Here is a 24,792-nt window from a genome sequence, read left to right on the forward strand (position 1 = left end):
GAATCATCGTTTTTGAGAAAGCTTCATTTCGCATCTCTGGCAAATTTTACAGTGAATACAGCCAAAATTTGAAAGCTCTGAGGCTGGAGACCCAAGTGAAATGTTTCATATGAGTTTAGAACCCCAGGCCAGACTACATTAGCTTAAACACATAAGGCACATTATATAGAAGCCTACATTAATATTCATGATAATAATTTCATGGAAAAGTGTGTTCAGAATTACAGTGTGAAGAGCCATTTGCTTTGCTACTCCAAAGCAGTGTAATACAGAACCCTCATATTCCCACTTCTCTTTCTTACCACACAACAGGAATAGTAAAAATTAAGGAGGGTAAACAGGAAGGTGAAAGCTGGAGGGAGATTGTCTCTACTTCTGTAAACTGATGTGGAAGCTCCCACAAGAAAAGGGATTAAAAACAGAAATTAGGACCACAGGAGAGAAAGGCTAAGAAACAGACCCTTTCAAGAGAGGTTCTGGTGGTCAAGGCATGACCTCTTAGGAAAAGATCTTGCTACATGTACCTTTACTTATATTTTTCACTATTAGTTTTATTAACAATCAAACTGGTTTCCTTTTGCCGCTTTCTATAGGCACCACTATCCTAGCTATCTTGATTTGTCAATTCTAAAAAATAGTTCAAACAGCCACTGACTCCTAGACAAAGGTTGTACTGGAATTATAATGGATCAAGAGTCAGGTAAATTTTTTATTTCTCTAAGAAACTACTTTATACCCCTCTGTCTTTAAGTCACAGAAGACGCATCACATAAAAGGCTGAATGTTTGCTTGTTTTGACTGGAGGAGCACAAGGCTGAGTTATTCATACCCCGCCCCTTTGACAGTATATTATGATCGCTGGTGTTTGAAAAGCCCATCACTTGCTTTCAAAAAATACATACATATTCCTTTCTATCTCCATTTCCTCCATTTCCACTTTCATTCACCCTTTAGGCAGTCATTCTAATGGGTTATGTGGTTTTTTTTGGTTTGTTTTGTTTTGTTTTTTGTTTCTTTGTTTTTTTCTTTGAGACACAGTCTCTGTCGCCCAGGATTGGAGTGCAGTGGTACGATCTTGGCTCACTGCAACCTCCATCTCCTGGGTTCAAGTGATTCTCGTCCCTCAGCCTCCCCAGTAGCTGTGAGAGGTGACAGCGTGCTGGCAGCCCTTGCAGCCCTCGCCGCTCTGGGCGCCTTTTCTGCCTGGGCTCCCACTTTGGCGGCACTTGAGGAGCCCTTCAGCCCACCACTGCACTGTGGGAGCCCCTTTCTGGGCTGGCCAAGGCCAGAGCTGGCTCCCTCAGCTTGCAGGGAGGTGTGGAGGGAAAGGCGTGAGGGGGAACAGCTGGAGTTCCCGGTGGGCGTGGGCTTGGTGGGCCGGCACTCGGAGCAGCCGGCCGGCCCTGCCAGCAGGGGCAATGAGGGGCTTAGCACCCGGGCCAGCAGCTGCGGAGGGTGTACTAGGTCCCCCAGCAGTGCTGGCCCACTGGCGCTGCGCTTGATTTCTCGCCAGGCCTTAGCTGCCTCAGGGCAGGGTTCGGGACCTGCAGCCCACCATGCCTGAGCCTCCCCCACCTCTGTGGGTTCCTGTGCCATGAAGCCTCCTTGATGAGCCCCACCCCCTGCTCCAGGGCACCCAGTCCCATTGACCACCCAAGGGCTGAGGAGTGCGGGCACACGGCTTGGGACTGGCAGGCAGCTCCACCTGCAGCCCCAGTGCAGGATCCACTGGGTTAAGCCAGCTGCGCTCCTGAGTCTGGTGGGGCCTTGGAGAACCTTTATGTCTAGCTCAGGGATTGTAAACGCACCAATCCACACTCTGTATCTAGCTCAAGGTTTGTAAACACACCAATCAGCACCCTGTGTCTAGCTCAGGGTTTGTGAATGCACCAATTGACACTCTGTATCTAGCTAATCTGGTGGGGACGTGGAGAAACTTTGTGTCTAGCTCAGGGATTGTAAACGCACCAATCAGCGCCCTGTCAAAACAGACCACTCGCTCTATCAATCAGCAGGATGTGGGTGGGGCCAGATAAGAGAATAAAAGCAGGCTGCCCAAGCTAGCAGTGGCAACCCACTGGGTCCCCTTCCACACTGTGGAAGCTTTGTTCTTTCACTCTTTGCAATAAATCTTGCTGCTGCTCACTCTTTGGGTCCACACTGCCTTTATGAGCTGTAACACTCACCACGAAGGTCCGCAGCTTCACTCCTGAGCCAGCGAGACCACAAACCCACCAGAAGGAAGAAACTCCGAACATCAGAAGGAACAAACTCCCGATACGCTGCCTTTAAGAACTGTAACACTCACCGCGAGGGTCGGCGGCTTCATTCTTGAAGTCAGTGAGTCCAAGAACCCACCAATTCTGGACACAGCTGGGATTACAGGCCTCGCCACCACTCCTTCCTTCCTGGCTAATCTTTATATTTTTACAAGAGATGGGGTTTCATCATGCTGGTCAGGCTGGTCTCGAACTCCTAACCTCAAGTGAACCATCCTCCTCAGCCTCCCAAATTGTTGGAATTACAGGCATGAGACATCATGCCCAGTGGTTATGTGTATTTTTAAAATTTGTAAGTGTTCTTGAAAATATATATTTACAATTTCATGTCCATGTTTTTTTTCACGTGTGTAAATGGTTTTGTGTTATATATCACATCCTCTAATTTTTTTCTCAGAACTTGATTTTTATGATCAATCCATGCTGCTACATATAATTCATTGCTACTAACCACTAAGTGTTACACCACAGTATGCAACCACCACTTTATAATTCTCTCTACCCATGATAAGACACTCAAATTACCTCCAACTTTCTACCTCTACAAGAAGGCGGAAAGTACATCCTCATGCATGTCTCCTTAGTACCTGCATAACAATTTCTTTGGAATAGATACCCAGTGGTGGAATTGTGTGATCATTAAATAGGAATGTACTTAATGGCTCTCAGAGGTGCATTCTCACCAGTGGAGTATAAGGATTTCTACATCCTTGCTTTCTAATTTTTGGTAGACTAATAGGTAATAAAGTAATATATCATTATTTTTCTGATTTCTAAGGCGAGGCAGCATATTTTCATGTCATTTTCCAAATCTGAAAGTTTTCTTCTTTGAAAATTTTCCCTATTTTTTTTTTACCATTTTTCTATTGATCCTAATTTGTTTTTCCTGCGGATTTGAAAAAAAATAAACATTTATAAATATCACCTCTTGATATTTATATTTTTGATATTTATTTGACAGAGACAGATCTGTCATTTGTCTCTTAATCTTACTATTCATGTCTCTCTTGTAAGATAAATTCTTAATTTTGTTATAATCCAATTTATTATTTCACCTTACAGCTTGTGAATTTAAAATTTTCCCCCATGTCATCAGTCACAAAGATATTCTCCCATATTGTTTCTTTAATTTCATGGTTTTATTTTAACATTTTTGTCTTTATTCCATCTAGAATTCACCTTTACACTTGGTGGTAATTAGAAACCCATATTTGTTTGTCTGCTAATAGCTGGCCACTCTTCGCAATACCATCTTTAAATAATCCACAGTGACTTACAGTATCATCTTTATCAAATATTAGGTTGTCATAGATATGAGCCTTTCTCTGAACTTTCTGTTCAGTTTCATGTTCTGAAAATACCATATAGTTTTATTTCTATAGCTTTGTATTATTAATATTTGATAAGGTATTTCTCTCTTTTGTATTTTAGACATGTGTGGACTTTTAGTTCCTCAGTTAAATTTTAAAATGAGTTTACTGAGCTTCTCAAAAATATTTTTTTAAACAAGATTGCTCTGAACATATAAATTTGAGGATGGCCACACATAGTACCTCACACCTATAACCCCAGCACTTTGGGAAGCCCTGGCAGGAGGATTGCTTGAGCCCAGGAGTTTGAGACCAGTGTGGGCAACATAGTGAGACCCCATCTCTAAAAATATAAAATAAAATAAAATAAAATAAAATCAATTTGAGGAGAACTGATCACTGTATAGTATCACTCAATTCAAGATCATGAAATATCTTTCCATGGTTTTAATTCATTTTCTATGTCTTCAATTTGAGTATTAACATTTTCTCCATAGGGTTTTTATGTGTTCTTAAGATATTTCTAGATATGTTATGGGATTTGCTGCTATTGTGAATGGTATCATCTTTTTAATTTCTACTAGACTATTGCTTGCATAAAGAACTACTATGGATTTTTATAGGAGAGTCATAGAATTATCTAAATACCTTATGTGTTCCTATATTTTGTCTATGGATTCTATTTTTTTCCAGTATTATATCAATTAAAAGTAATGACAGGAATATACTATAGCTTATGATCTATACAATCCCTATTTTTCTTTTCTTATTGCATTGAATGTAACCTCCAGTACTTTTCTTTTTGTTCTCAACCATAAAGAAACTATACCTAAATTTTATTCATTAGGTATAATGTTTACTGCAGATTTTGTTCACTTTCTTTTTCTTTTCTCTCTCTTTCTCTTTCCATCTCTCCCTCCCTCCCTCCTTTCTCATGCCAATTTGCTCAAAACAATCCTATATTATTCTTTTTATAGCTGACATTACCTTATGCATTATTAATCCTGAACTGAAGTGTGAAAATTTGGAAGATTAATTATATGGTTATTCTAGATTTAACCTTTATCAACCTCAGAAACTTTTCTTATATTCTTAGTTTGACAAAAGCTTTTATCATAACTAAGTAGTGATATCTATCAACTGCTTTTTCTGTATGAACTGAGGTAATAATATACTTTTAGTGGTGGGGTCTTACTATGTTATCCAGGCTGGTATCAAACTCCTGGCCTCAAGTGATCCTCGCACTTCAGCCTCTTGAGTGGCTGGGATTACGGGCACAAGCCACTGCACCCAGCTGATTTCCTGAGGTTAACTCATCTTTAAATTTCTGGAATAATTCTACTTGATCATGATATTATTTTTAACACACTTAAGATCGGACTGAATATCATTTTATTTAGAATTAATTCAAAATCAAAAGGAATGCTATTTTTCTTTTCTTTTATTCCCTCACTTAAATTTTAAAATGAGTTTACTAAATGTTGTCTTTATTTGATTTTGGAGTCAAGATTACATAAGCCTCTTAGAATAAGCTCATTTTTTAAGGACAATATCTTAATAAGGGAAACATTAACAATTTCTTAAAATTTGGAAGAGTTCATTTGTAAAACCATCTGGATCTGGGTTTCAGGAGAAATGGGAAGAAGAGAGCTTTGGCTGTAGTTTTAACTTGTTTAATACTCGTTTGTATAACTAAGTTCTCTATTGCTTCCTGTGAAATTACAGATATTATATGTTTTTCTAGGAACACATCCATTTTATTTAGGTTTCCAAGTGTATTTAATATAGCTGTTTGTAATATTTTATGATAATATTTTTAATCTGTGTTGAGTTTAGAATATTTTCCCTTTCTATCTTGTACTCTATGTATTGGCATTTCCTCTTTCTCTTTTTTGTTTTTCCTTGATTATTCTTGCCAGATGTCAGTCTCACTTACTAACCTTTTCAAAGAATGAGAATGTGCTTTTGTTAATGCTCACTTTTGTTTTTCTATTTCACTTATTTCTATCTCTGTTTTTGTTATTTTAAAACTTCTTGTTACTCGGGGTTTGCTCTATTGTATTTTTTGTGTTTGTTTTCTCAATTGGAAAGTTCAGGTCATTTTTTAAATTATCAAATCTGTTTTGTCACTACTGCCTTGTCAGTTAGAACCCAATCCCCCACCATACATACCAGCAGGTCAGGCCAGCTTTTCGCCTACCCAGGCATTTCTTAAACTTCTTTTTGTCATTTTATTTTGTTATTATTAGTGCTTGGAATCTTATTGTTTCTTTAGAGAAGATTTGAAGGGAGGGAGTCAGCATTCTGAGGTAATTCACCAACTTATCTTAGAAACTAAAAATAATGTCTTTTTTTTATTTTTCAGGTTTTTTCCTTATTTTATTTTTTGCCAGCTCACATGAAAAAATGATTTCTAATGTTTATATTTAGGCTCAGAGTTCACCATTCTTCCCAGGAAGTTTCTCTCTCTTTACTAGAAACACTCACTCTATTAGGTGATACTAGGCCTATGGAAATGGTAGTTACTTATTCTACTTCTTACAAAAGAGAAGAACACAATTTAAAAACTATAATGAAACCCAGAGTACTTATTTCCAAATCACATGTTTTCAAGATAGTACATGGAATATGTAGGCCAATTGAAGTGCTTTATCAGCCCCTGAAAACGAAGTCTAAATATTGCCCCAAATATATGGGTTACAATTCTTTAATTTCTTTGGTGACCTTATCTCACTACAGGGACCTTTCTGTATGAGCTGTTGTAGTTAGTAAAACTACTGTTAGATTTACCAGAGAAAGGACTGTTTTGTTTTGCTTTTCAAATTAGAGCCATTGGCCTATAGAATATACACATCAAATAACAAAAAAAGTGTAACTTAGGCAGGACATTTTTAAAAATTGTTTTTAACAGTGGAATTCACCACACATGCCTATATACAAATAAAGACCAAAATATGAAATTTAAATTTAAAAAAATCATAATAAAAAGTATATTTTTGTTTCACATGATGGGTTGATTAAACAAGAATACATCTGAAGAAATTTTGACACATTATTTATGTACGTTGACATATTTGGTGATTTAAAAGCTCTGAAGTTAGAAAATATAGTTACAGTGCACACTTAAAACTACAGAAGCTGGAAAGCTAAACAACTTGTTTAATCTTACACAGTTAAAAAATTTTAGGTCTGAGGCTGGAGCCCACATCTTGTGTTTTTGTTTTAGTTTGTTTTATTTTATACTTTGGTTTTTTTTACCATGTTGCCAAATGAGATAGGCAAAGAGAAGAGTTGGGCAGGGCCAGAAAAGCGGAAGTTAAGAGAGATACAAGGATAAAATTATGAAAAATATTTTATCTAAGGAACTTCCCCAGAACACATAATGCTGTATTAGCACGGTATTTATCTTTATCCAAATGTACTCTGATCAAAGGAATGTATCCTCTACAGTATTGTGCGTGCAAAAATGCAGCCTCATTACATGGCCCTAAGAAGCAAGAGTTAACACTGTTTTTTTAATGTACACATAATATTTAACAGCCAAATATTGTCTATTTTTATTATAAAATATTTACATTTCTATCTAAAATTAAAAAGCTGAAATAGTCTTGATATACTATCTTTTCTACACTTTAATAGTACAAATTCTTGCATGTAACTTTACAAAAGAAAACATCTTTTTCATGGATGTATATCCATATTCCACTGCCCTTTTAAAATACAGCAGCTAAGGCTGGGCAGGGTGGGTCATGCCTGTAATCCTAGCACTTTGGGAGGCTGAGGAGAGTGGACACTTGAGGCCAGGAGTTCAAGACGACCCTGGCCAACATGGCAAAACCCTGTCTCTCCTAAAAATACAAAAATTAGCTGGGTGTGGTGGCACATGCCTGTAATCCCAGCTACTCGGGAGGCTGAGGCACTTGAGAATCACTTGAACCAGGGAGACAGAAGTTGCAGTGAGCCGAGAGCAGGCCACAGCACTCCAGCCTGGGTGACACAGCAAGGTGCTGTCTCACAAAAAAAAAAAAAACAGTTAACCCATGAAAACGCATATGCTCATAGACTATGTCTAGCACCTCAATATAACTGAGCATCAGCCCAAGAGCTTCATAAGAAAGACATGAGAAAGAAAAACACTAAAATTTAAAATGCCACATGGTAATTAAAGAACCGTTCCAAATTTCTCAACATGTGTTAAATATAAAGACAGCAAAATTGCATATAAAATGAAACCTCACTCCCAAGGATAATGAAATTACATTGGATGGAATAGATAGGTGGAGAGTTAGACAGGAACATATCTAAGTTCCTTTCCATTTCTAAGATTATATATTTGAGATGTTTTGAACTTACCTAAGTATTTTGGATAAAAATAATCCTAGAAAGAAGAAAAAGAAAACATATCTTAGCAAACCTAAATTTCATTATAGAGTTAAAACTTAATTTTATAATGTGTTTTTATATTAAAGATGCAAATAAGTTACATATAACCATCATTTTCACATTACAATTTTTATATAGTAAAATATACCAAGAGAAAACAATAAAATTAAGCCAGTAAGATACTTAGGCTTAAAGAAATATTGATCAATTAATCATGTTTCAAAAGCTTCTAATCTAAAAGCAAGCTCTATTTAGGATGGTAAATATAATCATACATGCCCTTTTTTGTACATCCTTTAATTTTTCCATAATGATTAGATAACCATTTGACACATTTTATGTCATAATGTTCACCTACACCAGATTCAATGTTGAATCACAGTAACATACCCTTTTTTTTTTTTTTTTGAGACGAGGTTTCTCTGTGTCGCCCATGCTAGAGTGCAGTGGTATGACCATGACTCACTGCAGCCTTACCCTCCTGGGCTCAAGTAATCCTCCCATCTCAGCCCCCCAAGTAGCTGGAACTACAGGTACATGCCACCATGCACAGCTGGTTTTTTGTTGTTAATTATTTTTTTGTAGAGATGGGGTCTCACTATGTTGCCTAGGCCTCAAACTCCTGGGCTCAAGCGATCCTCCCACCTTGGCCTCCCAAAGTGCTGGAATTACAGGTGTGAGCCAAGGTGCCCAGCTAACAGTGACATACTTTGAAGTGAATTAAAGTAGACATTTATCTTATACATCTTATGTACATGTAGTACCTTACCTATAAATTGGTTGTGTACCAAAAGTTTGTCTGTAAATCAGTCAATTTGGAGTAAAGAATGTGCTTTCTTAAAAAGAGAAAAATGTTAAAAATTTCTGATAGTAAGGTTCTCAGGCTAGTCCACAAAAGCATTCTTAAGCCATAATATATCTAATGTGTACCATTAACAGCACAAGAATACCTCATGAGAAACCAGAATTTCTACACAAAGACATATTCAATGTTACCACTTAGTAAGTACAGAACATAAGCTCATCCAGAACTGAGTCAAAGGCCTCATTCTTTCCTCCTCTCATATAAACCTACACAATAGATAATGGGATTCAAAGGTGATATTGCGACCGTCAAAGGAATATATTAGAGATGCTGAGGCATAAGTAGTACTGTGGGGACTGGAAATGTGGACTGTGGTATTAGGGATGTGGACAGGGAGTGGTTGGGTAGGGTCGAAAATGATCACACCTGTAATCATGAGAATTGTAACACAGTAACAAATGTTTGGTGGGGGTGGGGCAGGGGGATCACTGTGGTCACACGTGTAATCCTAGCACTTTGGGAGACTAAGGTGGGCAGATTGCTCGAGCCCAGACTGGGCAACATGGCAAAATGCCCTCTCGACAAAAAATACCAAAATTAGCCAGGTGTGGGGCTGCACACCTGTAGTCTCAGCGACACAGGAGGCTGAGACGGGAGGATTGCCTGAGCGGGGGGGTCAGGGCGGCAGTGAACCATGATCATGCCACTGCACTCTAGCCTGGGCAACAGAGCAAGACCCTGTCTAAAAAAAAAAAAAAAAAAGTAACTTTTTTTTTCATTTCTCCCCTTTCTGTCTTGCTCTTTCTGTCATTTTTTTCTCTTCTGTCAATGAGACCAATGCTAGAATTAGTGGAAGGGAGGAAGCACATAAATGAGTTTTCCTTCCTCACTATCTTTCCTCCTCCACATCAAGGTCTTCTCCCTCACTGGGCTTTTGCTGCTTAGAGGCTAAGCTGATAGAATGTATCCATTGTGTTAGAAATACACACTCAATATTAATGAGTGATGTACTAATATGGTATCTTGGGCAGACAGGCATGCCTTACAATATTCCAGAATAACAAAACAAAAATTAGAATGGATGGGGAAAAAAATAGGTAAAACAAGAATGGCAGAGTGTTGATCATTATTAAAGGGGTGGGGGAGTTTTTATAATGAAATTTATTACACTGATCTCTCTACTTTGAGATCTATTTAAAATCTATTTAAAATTTCAATATTAGATGATACCTACAATTGTGAATTAAAATCTTTCATGTAAAGTAACAGTGGGCCGGGCGCAGTGGCTCATGCCTGTAATCTCAGCACTTTAGGAGGCCAAGGCAGGTGGATTGCTTAAGCCCAGGAGTTTGAGACTTGCCTGGCCAACATGGCAAAACCCCGTCTCTACTAAAAATACAAAAATTAGCCAGGCATGGTGGCACACGCCTCTAATCCCACCTACTCAGGTGGCTGAGGCATGAGAATCTCTTGAACCCGGGAAGTGGGGGCTACAGTGAGCAGAGATTGCACCACTGCACTCTAGCCTGGGCAACAGAAAGAGACTTTGTTTCAAAAAATAAAAATAAAAATAAATGCCAATGGAGAAATTTAATGAAGCATTGTAATAATAATCCAAACTAGCATGCACGCACGCGCGCACACACACACACACACACACACACACGTTAATACTTCAGACATCCTTTCCCCTCCCTCTAACACTATCAAATTCTGGTTAGAAGAAAATATTTGCAAACCATGAGGTCAATACTATTTGCTGATAATGAAGTGTAACTGAACTATAGTTTAGTCAGAACAAGCTGTTATTGGTGATCATGTCTGCCTAAAAAGCCCATTTTCCTTTAAAGGTACTTCCTCTCCCCTCCCCCTAACACTATCAAATTCTGGTTAGAAGAAAATATTTACAAACCATGAGGTCAATACTATTTGCTGATAATGAGGTGTAACTGAACTATAGTTTAGTCAGAACAAGCTGTTATTGGTGATCATGTCTGCCTAACAAGCCCACTTTCCTTTGAAGGTACTTTCTCCTGAAATGGAAGTGGTTATGTGTGGAAGGTGATACACAGAATTATTGACTTTAAGATGGAACAGAAGGAAGTACAGGCTGGAAATGTTCAGTCTGCAGTTGTATGTCTAGATGTGTGAACTTGATAGTTTCCATAAATGCTTACCGTTTCCGGGTCATTTTCAAAGACCTCCCTGGCTTCTTCTTTATTGCACAGTTCTTCGATGCATTCTCTTTCAAGATTACCCTGTTTGGTTTCTTCAAGTAAAGAATTTGCACGACGCTTCCTAACCAGGATTTGTGAAGCCTGTTGCTTTGACAAAACTGAAGGAAAAAATAAGTTTATATGAATTAATCATTTTTCCATGTAAAATATATTGTTTTATTAAACAATAAGAGTTAAAATCATTTTCTGCCTATGAATTGTATGACATTTAAAATCAGTATGATCGAACTAAGAAAAAAATGCAGGTACAGAAGCACGTTGGTTAACAATTCAGAGAGCAGGTTTGGTGTGCAGCTGCAGCCCTTGTATGATGGTCTACACAAATTATTCAGGTTTATACTTGAGGTTAAACACACCAGATAATATTCAATACTTCCTTTATTATGACTACATCAGAGAAAACATGCTGAGGCCAGGTGTGGTGGCTCACCTTCGTAATCCCAGCACTTTGGGAGGCTGAGGTGGGAGGTCCACCTGAACCCAGGTGGTTCAAACCCAGCCTGGGCAAAATAGTGAGACCCCATTTCTACAAAAAACAAACAAACATATATATATACGTGTGTATATATATATGTATATATATATACGTGTGTATATATGTATATATATATACGTGTGTATATATATGTATATATATATATACGTGTGTATATATATATGTGTGTGTATATATATGTGTGTGTGTATATATATATATATTTTTTTTTTCTTTTTTTGAGACGGAGTCTCACTCTGTCACCCAGGCTGGAGTGCAGTGGCATGATCTCGGCTCACTGCAACCTCTGCCTGCCAGATTCAAGTGATTCTCCTGCATCAGCCTCCTGAGTAGCTGGGATTACTAGAATGCGCCACCACATAAAAAATATTAATTGGTCATGGTGGTATGCACTTATAGTCCTTGCTACCTGGGAGGCTAAGGCGGGAGTGCCACTTGAGTGCAGGAATTCAAGGTTACAGTGAGCTGTGATCATACCACTTCACTCCAGCCAGTAAGACCCTCATTCTAAAAAAAAAAATCTGAAAAAAAAGAAAAAACATGATGAAATGCCTATATCAAAAGCCATAGTCTTAGCCAGGCCTGGTGGAACATGCCTGTAATCCCAGCTATTTGGGAAACTGAGACATGAGAATCATTTGAACCAGGGAGCCAGAGGTTACAGTGAGCTGAGATCCTGCCACTGCACTCCAGCCTGGGCAATAGAGCAAGACTCTGTCTCAAAAAAAAAAAAAAAAAAAAAAGCCATACCATCTTTAAAGCAAGAGTAATAAACTTTCTCAATTTTAATGAAAAACCTTTGTGATCTCTGTGGAGATTGTTGTTGAACAGCAACAATAAAAATAACATAACAAAGTTCAATATCAAGCAACAGACTGGAGGAAAATACTTACAGCATATAGAATAGAAAAAATTGCATCCAGATAAGCTGACCAATACAGAAATGCATGCACGGTTGTATATAAAATCATTTCTAAAATATAAACAAACTATAAAGAAAACAATATAAACAATCATATAAACCATCACTACAGAGAATAAACGGGCAATAAACATTATAAACTGTTCAAATCAAACTATTTTAAAAATTATATTTTTGCATATTAGACTGGCAAAACTTTAAAAGAATGATAATATCAATTATTGGTGAGAGTAAGGGAAAACATGCATTCTTGTACACTGGTAGTGGAGCATAAACTGGCAGGTTTTATTTGAAGGTATTTTGGTAAAATTTAAAGCACATATACTCGTCATCTCAACAACTCTGCTTCTAAGTATGTCCTACATATATGCCCATGTGCTGGAAAAAATAGAATTGTTTATTGAAAGACTGTTTGTGAGATCAAAAAATTAAAAATGACTTAAATATCTATCAAGAGGAGCACAGGATCAGGCACGGTGGCTCATGCCTGTAATCCCAGCACTTTGGGAGGCCAAGGCAGGAGGATCACTTGAGCCAAGGAGTTCAAGACCAGCCTGGATGACAAAGAGAGACCCCACATCTCCAAAAAATTTTAACAATTGTCCAGGTGTAGTGGTGCACACCTGTAGTCCCAGCTAGTCAGGAGGCTGAGGCAGGAGGATCACTTGAGCCTGTGGGGGGTCAAGGCTATAGTCAGCTATGATCACACCACTGCACTCCAGTGTGGGTGACAGAGCAAGACCCTGACTTAAAAAAAAAAGAGGGGAATGGAAATAAAAGCTATAATAAACCCGTACTGTGGAATAATATGCAGTTGCTAAAAGGAAGATACTCTTGTACTGGAGATCTCAAAGATACAGTAAGTTAAAATGCAAGTTGTAAAATGCCACACTCATTGCATAATTCTCTATAAATCAGCTAAAGTAGTATATATGTAAATATCATGTGGAAAAATACACAGAAAAGAGTTTGGAAAGACAAACTGCTAATACAACAATTATATTTGGAGAAAAGTATGGAGAGTGTCGAGTTTTGGTTTATTATTTTAGCATGTTAATACAGCTTTTTAATGAAAAATGTAAAAAACATAAATAAAATCTACAAGTAACTTTTTTCCTGATTTTAACCACAAATGGTTCTTTCACTAAGAAGATAAACAAGTAATATAAATGTCTGAATTTCTTTCCCTTTTCTTGTCTCTTATTACCTGGTAAACAATAAGCAATAAATACTCAAAAGTTGACAATAGAAGAAAGAAAAAAGCAAAAAGATTTATCAACAGTCACTCACTATATTTATCAGTTAAGTAACTTAAATCTTTCAGGAGTGAAGTAATATTACTTTATTTCTCTGACTTGCCAAAGCAGAGGTTTAAATGTAATGGATAAATAAATAAATTGTTTGGGTTAGATTTGTAACCCTATCTCTTGCCAGGTTTATCATGCTCATTAAAATAGAGATTAAGTCAAGGCAGAACGTATATAAAAGATGGTACTCTGTGATCATGCTATCTGCCAAGTGTGTTATTGACTTATCAATGACAGTCCTGTCAACAGTGAAAGAGCCTGACGTGGGCAATTATCTCATTTATTTTAAGTAGTTTTACGCATGCTAGTTTGTAATAAATACAGCAAAAAATTTGGACTTTTTGAACTTTACAGCAACTATGTGATTCTTTCTGGGGAAAACAATAACACTTTCATTGAAGGGTGAATACACTGATTCAATTTTAAAAATCAAGGTTAAATGCACTTAGGAAATAAAGCTCCATATATATTCACTTCTTGGCATTTTTTCCTTACACAATATTAACTTTTGGAATTAGGAGTTTGATAGTGATTTTTAAGAACATCTCTTTCCCCGTATGGGTCCCAACTAAAGGGTACAAAGCAGGTGTAATAACACATACTGTATTCATGCTTGTGAAAGCAAAGGTCTAAATCACCCAGAATAGCCAAGGTTTTTGAGTTCTTGGGAATGTCCACTTAAGTTTATAAAAGTAAACATAACCACCTTTATTATTTAAGAGATGATGAAACTCAGGTAAAAAGCATGCAACATATTTTTCCATAATTGTAAAGTGAATAAACAACAAAACTACAGCTAGATCATAGGCATCCCAACTCTCAGACCTGCAATCCATTGTTTATTGTCTGCTGCTTTTCAAAAATCAGGAAGTTTTATTGTCTCAATTGTTGAGAGGAATATTAAAAAAACAAAAACTGTTATGCTTCTGTCCTACAGGAAAATTAAGCTAACAACAACAAAAAATTTTGTCTAAATATATTTGCACTAAATTTGGATTTCATCTAGTTCAGCCCAACAATGCTTTAAATTGGTATGATACATAACAATGTTCAAAGCACGAATTAATTATTTCATTTGATTTTCACATACTGAAATAAACTATAAGACAGAATTATCATCCCTATTTTCCTATTGAAGAAATTGAAGCTGAGAGAGGTGACATGATTTGCTATGAGTTGTGCTAATGGAATTCAAATATACCCATCCCCTTAGCCCAGTGCTCTTTTCTTGAGTGTATTCTGCTACTCAAATGTCCATGATGTACCTGATTTAACTTTTTTCATTTACATATTTTTATTTGGAAATGTGTTTATCAATACAGTGAAACTAAATTATAGAGACACTGATGTCATTAGTTTAGATATAATTACTTTATAATAAAAGACATAGTAATTAACATATGATGTACGATTTTAGAACTTCAGTGGAATGGGCAGCTTCATGTTGATGCCATTTCAACACTGAATTATTTCAGTCTACCTACTTTCCAAGAATGTCACCATCTCTAAATAAAAAAATAATCCTTGTGGTCTAGAATTACTTTGGTGCCTCCATATTCTGACAGAAGTACTTTATCTCCAGCTTTCACACTGACTGCTTGAATCCCTTTCCTTTAGGGCCCAATCGAACAGCTACTACTGTTGCTTGCAATACTTTTCCTGAGACTTTTCTGGAAGCATAATGCCTTCTTTGGTTACGGTTTTGGCTGCACCACTTTCAGCCAAACAACACTCGGTCAAAGAGCAGAAGAAACTTTCTACGTGTTTGGTCTCCCATAACTCCCGCTGCCACAGCTCATACTCTGCTCTTGCACAACTGCCATGAGCTGACTTTAATTTTTGTAAAAGAAATTATGTGGTTGTGCAGTGGATAAGGTCACTATCTTAAATAATTAGCTGTCCTTTACAAAATAAACCCATCCATCTAAGAGAATGGCTTTTGAAGCAGTCTACTGCTTCTTGCCAGAAAGATACAGGCATGACATCATGAACCCAAATTAAAACTACAGGACTGTTGGATGAGACAAGCATGGGGTTTGAAGTGCTTTCAGCAATTGGCTCAAAGTTCTTCTGCCCAAAAATATTCACCCTGCTGACATGCAGCAATATCTAAAAGTTCCATTATTTACCATAATAACCATGACATATGAGCACATAAATGCTGTTTTACATTATCTCCTTTAATCTGAATCATAACTGTTCTAAGTAGATTAAAATTTTCCGTTTTATATATGAATAAGCTAAAATTTAAAGTTGAGTTAATTTTAGCAAGTTCCCACAGCTGAGAACACAGACAACCAGCATCCAAACCCTGTCCTCTTTTTGTATTAGCACACTGTCCCTTACTCATTTGTTTCACTTCTTTATATTAAGAAGTATCTCAAGAAAGTCCTTGTTAAAACCCAACTATGTTGCTTGAAAAGTGTTACATTCAGATTCAAAATTTTAGATTATAATGTGGAGTTTATGAGTCTTTCAAGATAAGAAGTACAACTGAGTCAACTTGATTTTTTTAACTTATCTGAGTCATTCCTTCAAAATAATGACCAAAGCAGGTGGAACAATTATGACAATAATAAAACCATTGTGCAAACATGAACTGGAATTCTCTTTGAAATTGTATTCACAGCCTTCATATGTTCTCTTCATGTGGGGGGTAAGTCTTTGTTTTTTGAGTGTAAATTTGATTGACTTACCTCCAAAAAATAATTTATTGTTATTGGTTTCATAAGAGTCCCTGTAATGACAGTGATGCTAGCACTCCCTCTGCTAATGCCACCCTCTGTTCAAGGAGGGCAGGACCAAAGGTCTGCAGGTTGTCCAAAACTGATCAGTCAGGTTAAGGATGAGGTGGCAGATGGAGGAGCATCCAGGCTTTAGGATAGCTTATCCTCTGAAGCTCTTCCATTTTGCTCCCTTGTTTTTTTGCAAAGATGGTTCTCACATTCTTCCCTCCAAAAGCTCATCTCTCTTTTAGTTCTGCTTTCCATCTCTCTTTTCCCTAGGCTCTTCTTATTTGGCATCTCATAAATGAAAAATTGCCCTTGAAAGAATGTTTCTGAGAAGAGAGTCTTTGGCTAGCACTTGGGTTGGCCGAGTATTTTTATCTTTGTCTGGGCTTCAGTGTTGGATGAGGTGAAGGAAAATGGCTTTCACTTTACAAATATAGAGAACCACCAGATGATACTTTGAGACATAACTGTGCTTCACAAGTCTCAATTGTTGAAACAGTATATTTTGTTTAAACCAAGACTGAGGCTGGGTACTGTGGCTTGCACATGTAATCCCAACACATTGGGAGGCTGAGGTGGGAGGATCCCTTAAACCCAAGAGTTTGAAACCAGCCTGGGCATCATAGGGAAACACCATCTCTACAAAAAATTTAAAAAGTAGCTGGGCATGGTGGCGCACACCTGGAATCCCAGCTACTTGAGAGGCTGAGGCTGAAGGATCGCTTGAGCCCAGAAGGTTGAGGTACAGGGAGCCCCGAATGTGTCACTGCACTCCAGCCTGGGTGACAGCACAAGACCTTGCCTCAAAAAAAAAGAAAAAAAAAGCCTGAGAAAAAATAATTGCATATATTATTAAAAAAATTAATTAATAATGGGCTGGCGTGGTGGCCCACACCTGTAATCCCAACACTCTGGGAGGCCGAGGTGAGCTGATCACTTGAAGTCAGCAGTTCGAGACTAGCCTGGCCAACATGGTGAAATGCAATCTCTACTAAAAATACAAAATTTAGCCAGGACAGATCACGAGGTCAGGAGTTTGAGATCAGCCTGGCCAATATGGTGAAACCCCGTCTCTACTAAAAATACAAAAATTAGCTGGGCGCGGTGGTGCGTGCCTGTAACCCCAGCTACTCAGGAGGCTGAGGCAGAAGAACCACTTGAACCCAGGAGGCAGAGGTTGCAGTGAGCTGAGATCATGCTGCTGCACTCCAGCCTGGGCGACAGAAAGAGACTCTGTCTCAAAAAAAAAAAAAAAAAAAAAAATTTAACCAGGAGTGGTGGTGGGCACCTCTAATCCCAGTTACTCAGGAGGCTGAGGCAGGAGAATCGCTTGAACCCAGGAGGTGGAGGCTGGAGTGAGCAGAGATTGCGCCACTGCACTCCAGCCTGGGTGACAGAGCAAGACGCCATCACATTAAAAAAAAAAAAAAAAGGCTAGTTAATAATGGTAAAAATAATAACAATAATAATGGTAAAAATGGCTGTATATTCAAAAATGTATTTAAAATAATTACATTAACTATAAAATACTTCAGTTATTTTTCATAAAGATTTCTACCACAGAAAATTTCCAACTGGAGGAAAGAAGCAATTGAAAAAATGTGAAGGTTGCCAGGATTAAGGAAAACTCAAAGATGGGTTTTTATGTAGGGATTCACCAACTATTATCCTTGCTTTTCTCTAGATTTTATATTTTGTATCACATTGAGGATTATGCTGCTATGCAACGATTTCTTCTCATATTGTGTTAAGGGTTGGAATGGGTTAAAGAACATTCTGTAATGAACTGTATCTAGGTCTTTTTGAAGGACTGAGCAAATACTGACTGATGAGAAATACTTTACCAGAGTCAAAGATCATTAAGAGATAGGTGTGGATAAAGATTTAAATCCAGGGAGAGAAAAAGAAGAAGTAATCTGTGAATGAAATGTTACACATATAAAGGCGAGTTCTAAAACATTAAGGATAGGGGAGTGTAGGCTGGCAATTATTTAGAAGTAGAAAAGCCACTGGTGGAATTAAAAAAAAAAATGTGACCATTGACCCTCCATTCTGGAACAGATCATTGAATGAGTACAGGAGTAATGCCTGAACTGTTTAACAACAACAGAAGTGAAACGGACCTCTCCTTACACCAAGATTTAATTATAACTTCAATTTACAGCCCCTTTCTAGGAAAAAAAAAAAAAAGTCACTCTGGCATTGTTTCCACAGATTAAAACCTTTGATTAACTAGACAGAGAAAGCAGTACACATTAGTTATTCCCTCCAAACAGCAAATATCTTTACTCAAATGATAGAATACGCAGCTTTATTACCCAGAAAAAAAGTTACACTGGCCATTTCTTTTATTTGAATTGTTTGTTCTTGGTCAGTGATCAATGAAGATGCTTCATTGAAGGGATTCAAGAGCTCAGATGTTGGCAAGGATAAAGAAGGAATTTTCTACAACTCTATTTTTTTCTCCTGACTACTAGATTGCAAACTGGTTATGTTTCCTAATGCTACAACAGGAGGTCTTTTTCATGACATGCAGCAAGATAGTCCCACACTCAGCTTTCATTGTCTTTTTTATCTCCTACCCACTAGGACCCCAAAACATCATTTGATTTTGACATCATGCACCAAGAAGTTACTGCACAGAAAATGTTTTGTTTTTGTTCTATTTGACTTATTTTGTTACAATTACATCAATATATTAGTTCTGTGGCCTGGGTCTGTATTTATGTTTGGAAAAGCAACAGGCAAAGTGTTCCTGGACACTTAAAAAGGCAACAGTAAAAGAATTCTCCTAATTTTGCAATATCGCCCTACTTGCAATAGCCCCTAGATCCCTGAAATAAGCAAGTCTGAAACTGTGCTTAGAGGCTTAGAAGGATTTCAGATATCAATGGCATTCCTTTGACTCTTAGGATATAATTTATTTTTTAAAGTGCTTATTTGCAAGTGAGATTACTTGGAATATTGGTATATCGTCAAGTAAGTCTTTCTAATTCAATGGTTTCTACCAGCATCTCAGAATCCTCTGTCAAATAACCAAAAGGCTTTAAGACACAGTCTAAATAACAGTGAAATAAAACAATAACTCATTAAGGAAAAGAGAGAATATCATTGGGCTAAGGAATCAAGGAAAAAAATAAAAATAAAACAAGCAGAAAGGAAAGAGGCAGTTAACATAGAAACTCAAGTCCACATTAAAAAAAAAAAAAGTCAGCCGCAGACAAAATGAAAAAACTACTGGTTTTTTTTTCATAGTAAGTAAAATGATAAAATAAGCATTTTCATTGTACTTGGCAAGGTGTTATGGACTGAATGTGTCCCCATCTCCCCCCCACACCCCTTCCCCGCTCCAAATTCATATGTTGAAGCCCTAACACCTAGTGTGGCTATATTTGGAGACAGGTCCTTTAAGGAAGTAATTAAGACTAGATGGGGTCATAATGTGACCCCCCTAAGATTAGTGAACCAAAAAATGGCAACAACAGACTCTGATGACTATTAAAGGGGGAAGAGAGGGAAGAGAGGGAAGAGAAAAGAGTTGAAAAACTAACTGTTGTTTGCTATGCTCACTATTTGGGTGACAGGATCATTTTGCCCCAAATCTGAGCACCACGTAATATGCCCATGTAACAAACCTGCACATGTATCCCCTGAATCTAAAATAGAAAGTTGAAATTATATAAATAAATAAATATAAAAGCAATAATAATAATAAAGGATTAGTGTCCTTATAAGAAGGGACTCAGGGGAGTTCTCTATAGCTCTGTTGTGCTTTCTCTATCCCCTGTGCACACACCAAAGAAAGGCCATCTGAGTAGCCAGCGAGAAGGCAGCCATTTGGAAGCCAGGAAAAAAGCCTGCACCAGAAACTGAGTTAACTGAACTTAATATTGGACTTTCTAGACTCCAGAACTGCAAGAAAATAAATTTCTATGGTTTAAGCCATGAACTCTGTGTTGTTTTGTTGTAGCAGCCTGAGCAGACTAATACACAAGGCAAGTAAGTCATGGACTATTTCTAGCTGCTCTGTAAAGGCATACAAAGTGATGCTTATGGTTAATGATGGCAGAGAGTATTTATGGCTTCTCCCTCTAGGACCACATAAAAATGATATTAAGATAAATGTTTAAAAATTTTAAGGAGTAAGAGAATTTTTAAAAACATGTTTTTTTGTTTAAAAAATATAACAATTGACAGCATGGTAGGGGTCATTATTAAATAAGTGATTTCATCAAATTATCCAAGCTGGAAAGCTGATGAGAACCTGTTGGTGAATAAACAAGGGACAGGAAGAGTTGATCCGTAGCAGGACGAGCCACAGACAAAACCTCTCAGACACCGAGTTGTAGAAGGAAGGGCTTTTATTCAGCTGGGAGCATCAGCAAGCTACTGCCTTAAAATCCGAGCTCCCTGAGTGTACAGTTTCTGTCCCTTTTAAGGGCTCACAAGACTAAAGATTTCACATGAAAGGGTCATGGTTGATTTGAGCAAGCAGGCAGTACGTGACAGGGGCTGCATGCACCAGTGGTCAGATTGAAACAGAACAGAGCAGGGAGTTTCACAATGTTCTTTTATACAATGCCGGGAATCTATGGATAACATCGGTTTCTAAGTCATGAGTTGATTTTTTTTTTTTTTTTTGAGATGGAGTCTCGCTCTGTCGCCCAGGCTGGAGTGCAGTGGCATGATCTCTGCTCACTGCAAGCTCCGCCTCCTGGGTTCATGCCATTCTCCTGCCTCAGCCTCCCGAGTAGCTGGGACTACAGGTACCCGCCACCTCACCTGGCTAATTTTTTGTATTTTTAGTAGAGACAGGGTTTCACGATGTTCACCAGGATGGTCTTGATCTCCTGACCTCGTGATCCGCCCACCTCAGCCTCCCAAAGTACTGGGATTACAGGCGTGAGTCACCATGCTCAGCCTGAGTTGATTTTTAACCACTAGGTTTAGGCCAGGCAGGCCCAGGCCCAGTTTTGGGCCTGGCGCTGGGCTGCCTGTCTTTGGTTTCACTTCCTTGTTTTTTTCTTGAAACAGGTACTTAGTATAAAACAATATAAAACAATATGAGAGGGTCTCTCTCTTCCCTCAGATCCCATATACACACTCAGAGTTATAATGGAAATAAGAACACTTTTGCCTAAAGACGCCTACAATGAAAGGAAGAACCCTTTTGCCTAAAGAGGCCTCAGAAAGACTTTAACATAGCTTTAGCAGGAGGGTGGGAGAAGGCAACTAGAAGCAGAGGGATTAATTTGAAAATCTCCCAATGACACACCAATAGTTTCCCCATCCCAATGTACATGAAGTAATTGTCAGGCCTCTGAGCCCAAGCTAAGCCATCATATCCCCTGTGACCTGCACATATAGATCCAGATGGCCTGAAGCAAGTGAAGGATCACAAAAGAAGTGAAAATGGCTGGTTCCTGCCTTAACTGATGACATTACCTTGTGAAATTCCTTCTCCTGGCTCAGCAGCTCCCCCATTGAGCACCTTGTAACCCCCGCCCCTGCCACCAGAGAACAACCCCTTTGACTGTAATTTTCCACTACCTACCCAAATCCTATAAAACAGCCCCACCCCTATCTCCCTTTGCTGACTCTCTTTTTGGACTCAGCCCGCTGGCACCCAGGTGATTAAAAAGCTTTATTGCTCACACAAAGCCTGTTTGGTGGTCTCTTCACACGGACGCACATGACATTTGGTGCCAAAGACCTGGGACAGGAGGACTCCTTCCAGAGACTGGTCCCCTGTCCTCGTCCTCACTCCGTGAGGAGATCCACCCACGACCTCAGGTCCTCAGACCAACCAGCCCAAGGAACATCTCACCAATTTCAAATCGGTTAAGCGGTCTTTTCACTCTCTTCTCCAGCCTCTCTTGCTACCCTTCAATCTCCCTCTCTCGCTATCCTTCAATCTCCCTGTCCTTCCAATTCCAGTTTTTTTTCCTCTCTAGCAGAGACAAAGGAGACACATTTCATCCGTGGACCCAAAACTCTGGTGCTGGTCACGGACTTGGGAAGACAGCCTTCCCTTGGTGTTTAATCACTGTGGGGACGCCTGCCTGATTATTCACCCACACTCCATTGTTGTCTGATCACCATGGGGATGCCTGCGTCCATTCACCCACATTCACTTGGTGGCATGTCAATGGTGGGAATGCCTGCTTTGGCTGCTCACCCACACTGCAGCCCAGGGCTGCTCACCACCCCCCTTCTCCATGTCTCTACCCTCTCTTTTCTCTGGGCTTGCCTCCTTCACTATGGGCAACCTTCCACCCTCTATTCCCCCTTCTTCTCCCTTAGCTTGTATTCCCAAAAACTTAAAATCTCTTCAACTCACACCTGACCTAAAACCTAAACACCTTGTTTTCTTCTGCAATGCCACTTGACCCCAATACAAACTCGACAATTGTTCCAAATAGCCAGAAAATGGCACTTTCAATTTCTCCATCCTACATGATCTAGATAATTCTTGTCATAAAATGAGCAAATGGTCTGAGGTGCCTGATGTCCAGGCATTCTTTTACACATCAGTCCCTCCCTAGTCTCTGTTCCTAATGCAACTCATCCCAAATCCTCCTTCTTTCCCTCTCGCCCGTCCCCTCAGTCCCAACCCCAAGCGTCGCTGAGTCTTTTCAATCTTCCTTTTCTACCAACCAATCTGATCTCTCCCCTCTTCCCCAGAGTGCTCCTCCTCAGTTTGCTCCCCGCCAGGCTGAATCAGGCTCCAATTCTTCCTAGGCCTCCACTCCCCGACCCTATAATCCTTCTATCACCTCCCTTCCTTACACCTGGTCTGGCTTACAGTTTCATTCTGCGACTAGCCCTCCCCGACCTGACCAACAATTTCCTCTTAAAGAGGTGGCTGGAGCTAAAGGCATAGTCAAGGTTAATGCTCCTTTTCTTTATCTGACCTCTCCCAAAGCAGTTAGTGTTTAGGCTCTTTTTCATCAAATGTAAAAACCCAGCCCAGTTTATGGCTTGTTTAGCAGCAAACTTGAGACCCTTTACCACCCTAGACCCTAAAAGGTCAGAAAGCCGTCTTATTCTCAATATGCATTTTATTACCCAATCCGCTCCCGACAGAAAAAGCTCCAAAAATTAGATTCCGGCCCTCAAACCCCACAACAGGACTTAACTAACTTCACCTTCAAGGCATACAATAATAGAGTTAGAGGCGGCCAAGTAGCAACATATTTCTGAGTTGCAATTCCTTGCCTCCACTGTGAGAGAAATCCCAGCCACATCTCCAGCACACAAGAACTTCAAAACGCCTAAGCCACAGTGGTCAGGCATTCTTTCAGGACCTCCTCCCCCAGGATCTTGCTTCAAGTGCCGGAAATCTGGCCACTGGGCCAAGGAATGCCCGCAGCCTGGGATACCTCCTAAGCCATGTCCCATCTGTGCAGAACCCCACTGGAAATCGGACAGTCCAACTCACCCATCAGTCACTCCCAGAGCCCCTGGAACTCTGGCCCAAGGCTCTCGGATTGACGCCTTCCCAGATTTTCTCAGCTTAGCGGCTGAAGACTGACACTGCCTGATTGCCTCGGAAGTCTCCTGGAAGCCTCCTGGACCATCACATATGCTTTGGGTAACTCTTACATTGAGGGGTAAGTCTGTCACCTTCTTAATCAATATGGAGGCTACCCACTCCACATTACCTTCTTTTCAAGGGCGTGTTTCCCTTGCCTCCATAACTGTTGTGGGTATTGACGTCTAGGCTTCTAAATCTCTTAAAACTCCCCAACTCTGATGCCAACTTGGACAATATTCTTTTATGCACTCCTTTTTAGTTATCCCCACCTGCCCAGCTCCCTTATTAGACTGACACATCTTAAGCAAATTATCTGCTTCCCTGATGCCACCCTTCTTCCCAACCCAAAGCCTCCTTCACATCTTCCTCTCATATCCCCCTACTTCTACTACCTCCCTGGCAACTGATCACATGTCCATTACTATCCCATTAAACCCTAATCACCATTACCTTGCTCAACACCAGTATCCTATCCCACAACAGGCTTTAAGGGGATTAAAGCCTGTTATCACTCACCTGCTACAGCATGGGCTTCTAAAACTTATAAACTCTCCTTACAATTCCCCCATTTTACCTATTCAAAAACCAGACAAGTCTTACAGGTTAGTTCAAGATCTGCGCCTTATCAACCAAACTGTTTTGCCTATCCACCCTCTGGTGCCCAACCCATACACTCTTTTGCCCTCAATACCTTCCTCCACAACTCACTATTCCATTCTTGATCTTAACGATGGTTTTTTCACTATTCCACTGCACCCCTCATCCCAGCCTCTCTTTGCCTTTA

General features: G+C 39.1%; 1 protein-coding gene across 1 annotated transcript in view; it reads right to left on the reverse strand.

Annotated features, from left to right (window-relative positions):
- Positions 1 to 24,792, reverse strand: part of PROS1 (protein S) — a 104,471-nt gene that overhangs the window by 46,591 nt on the left and 33,088 nt on the right. The window contains exons 2-3 of the mRNA XM_516603.7: positions 10,955 to 11,112; positions 7,943 to 7,967 (exon numbers count right to left, since the gene is read on the reverse strand). Of these exons, the coding sequence (XP_516603.3) occupies positions 7,943 to 7,967; positions 10,955 to 11,112 (183 nt within the window). The remainder of the gene's footprint in view (positions 1 to 7,942; positions 7,968 to 10,954; positions 11,113 to 24,792) is intronic.

Source organism: Pan troglodytes, chromosome 2 (assembly GCF_028858775.2).
Source record: "Pan troglodytes isolate AG18354 chromosome 2, NHGRI_mPanTro3-v2.0_pri, whole genome shotgun sequence".
NCBI classification, from domain to species: Eukaryota; Metazoa; Chordata; class Mammalia; order Primates; family Hominidae; genus Pan; species Pan troglodytes.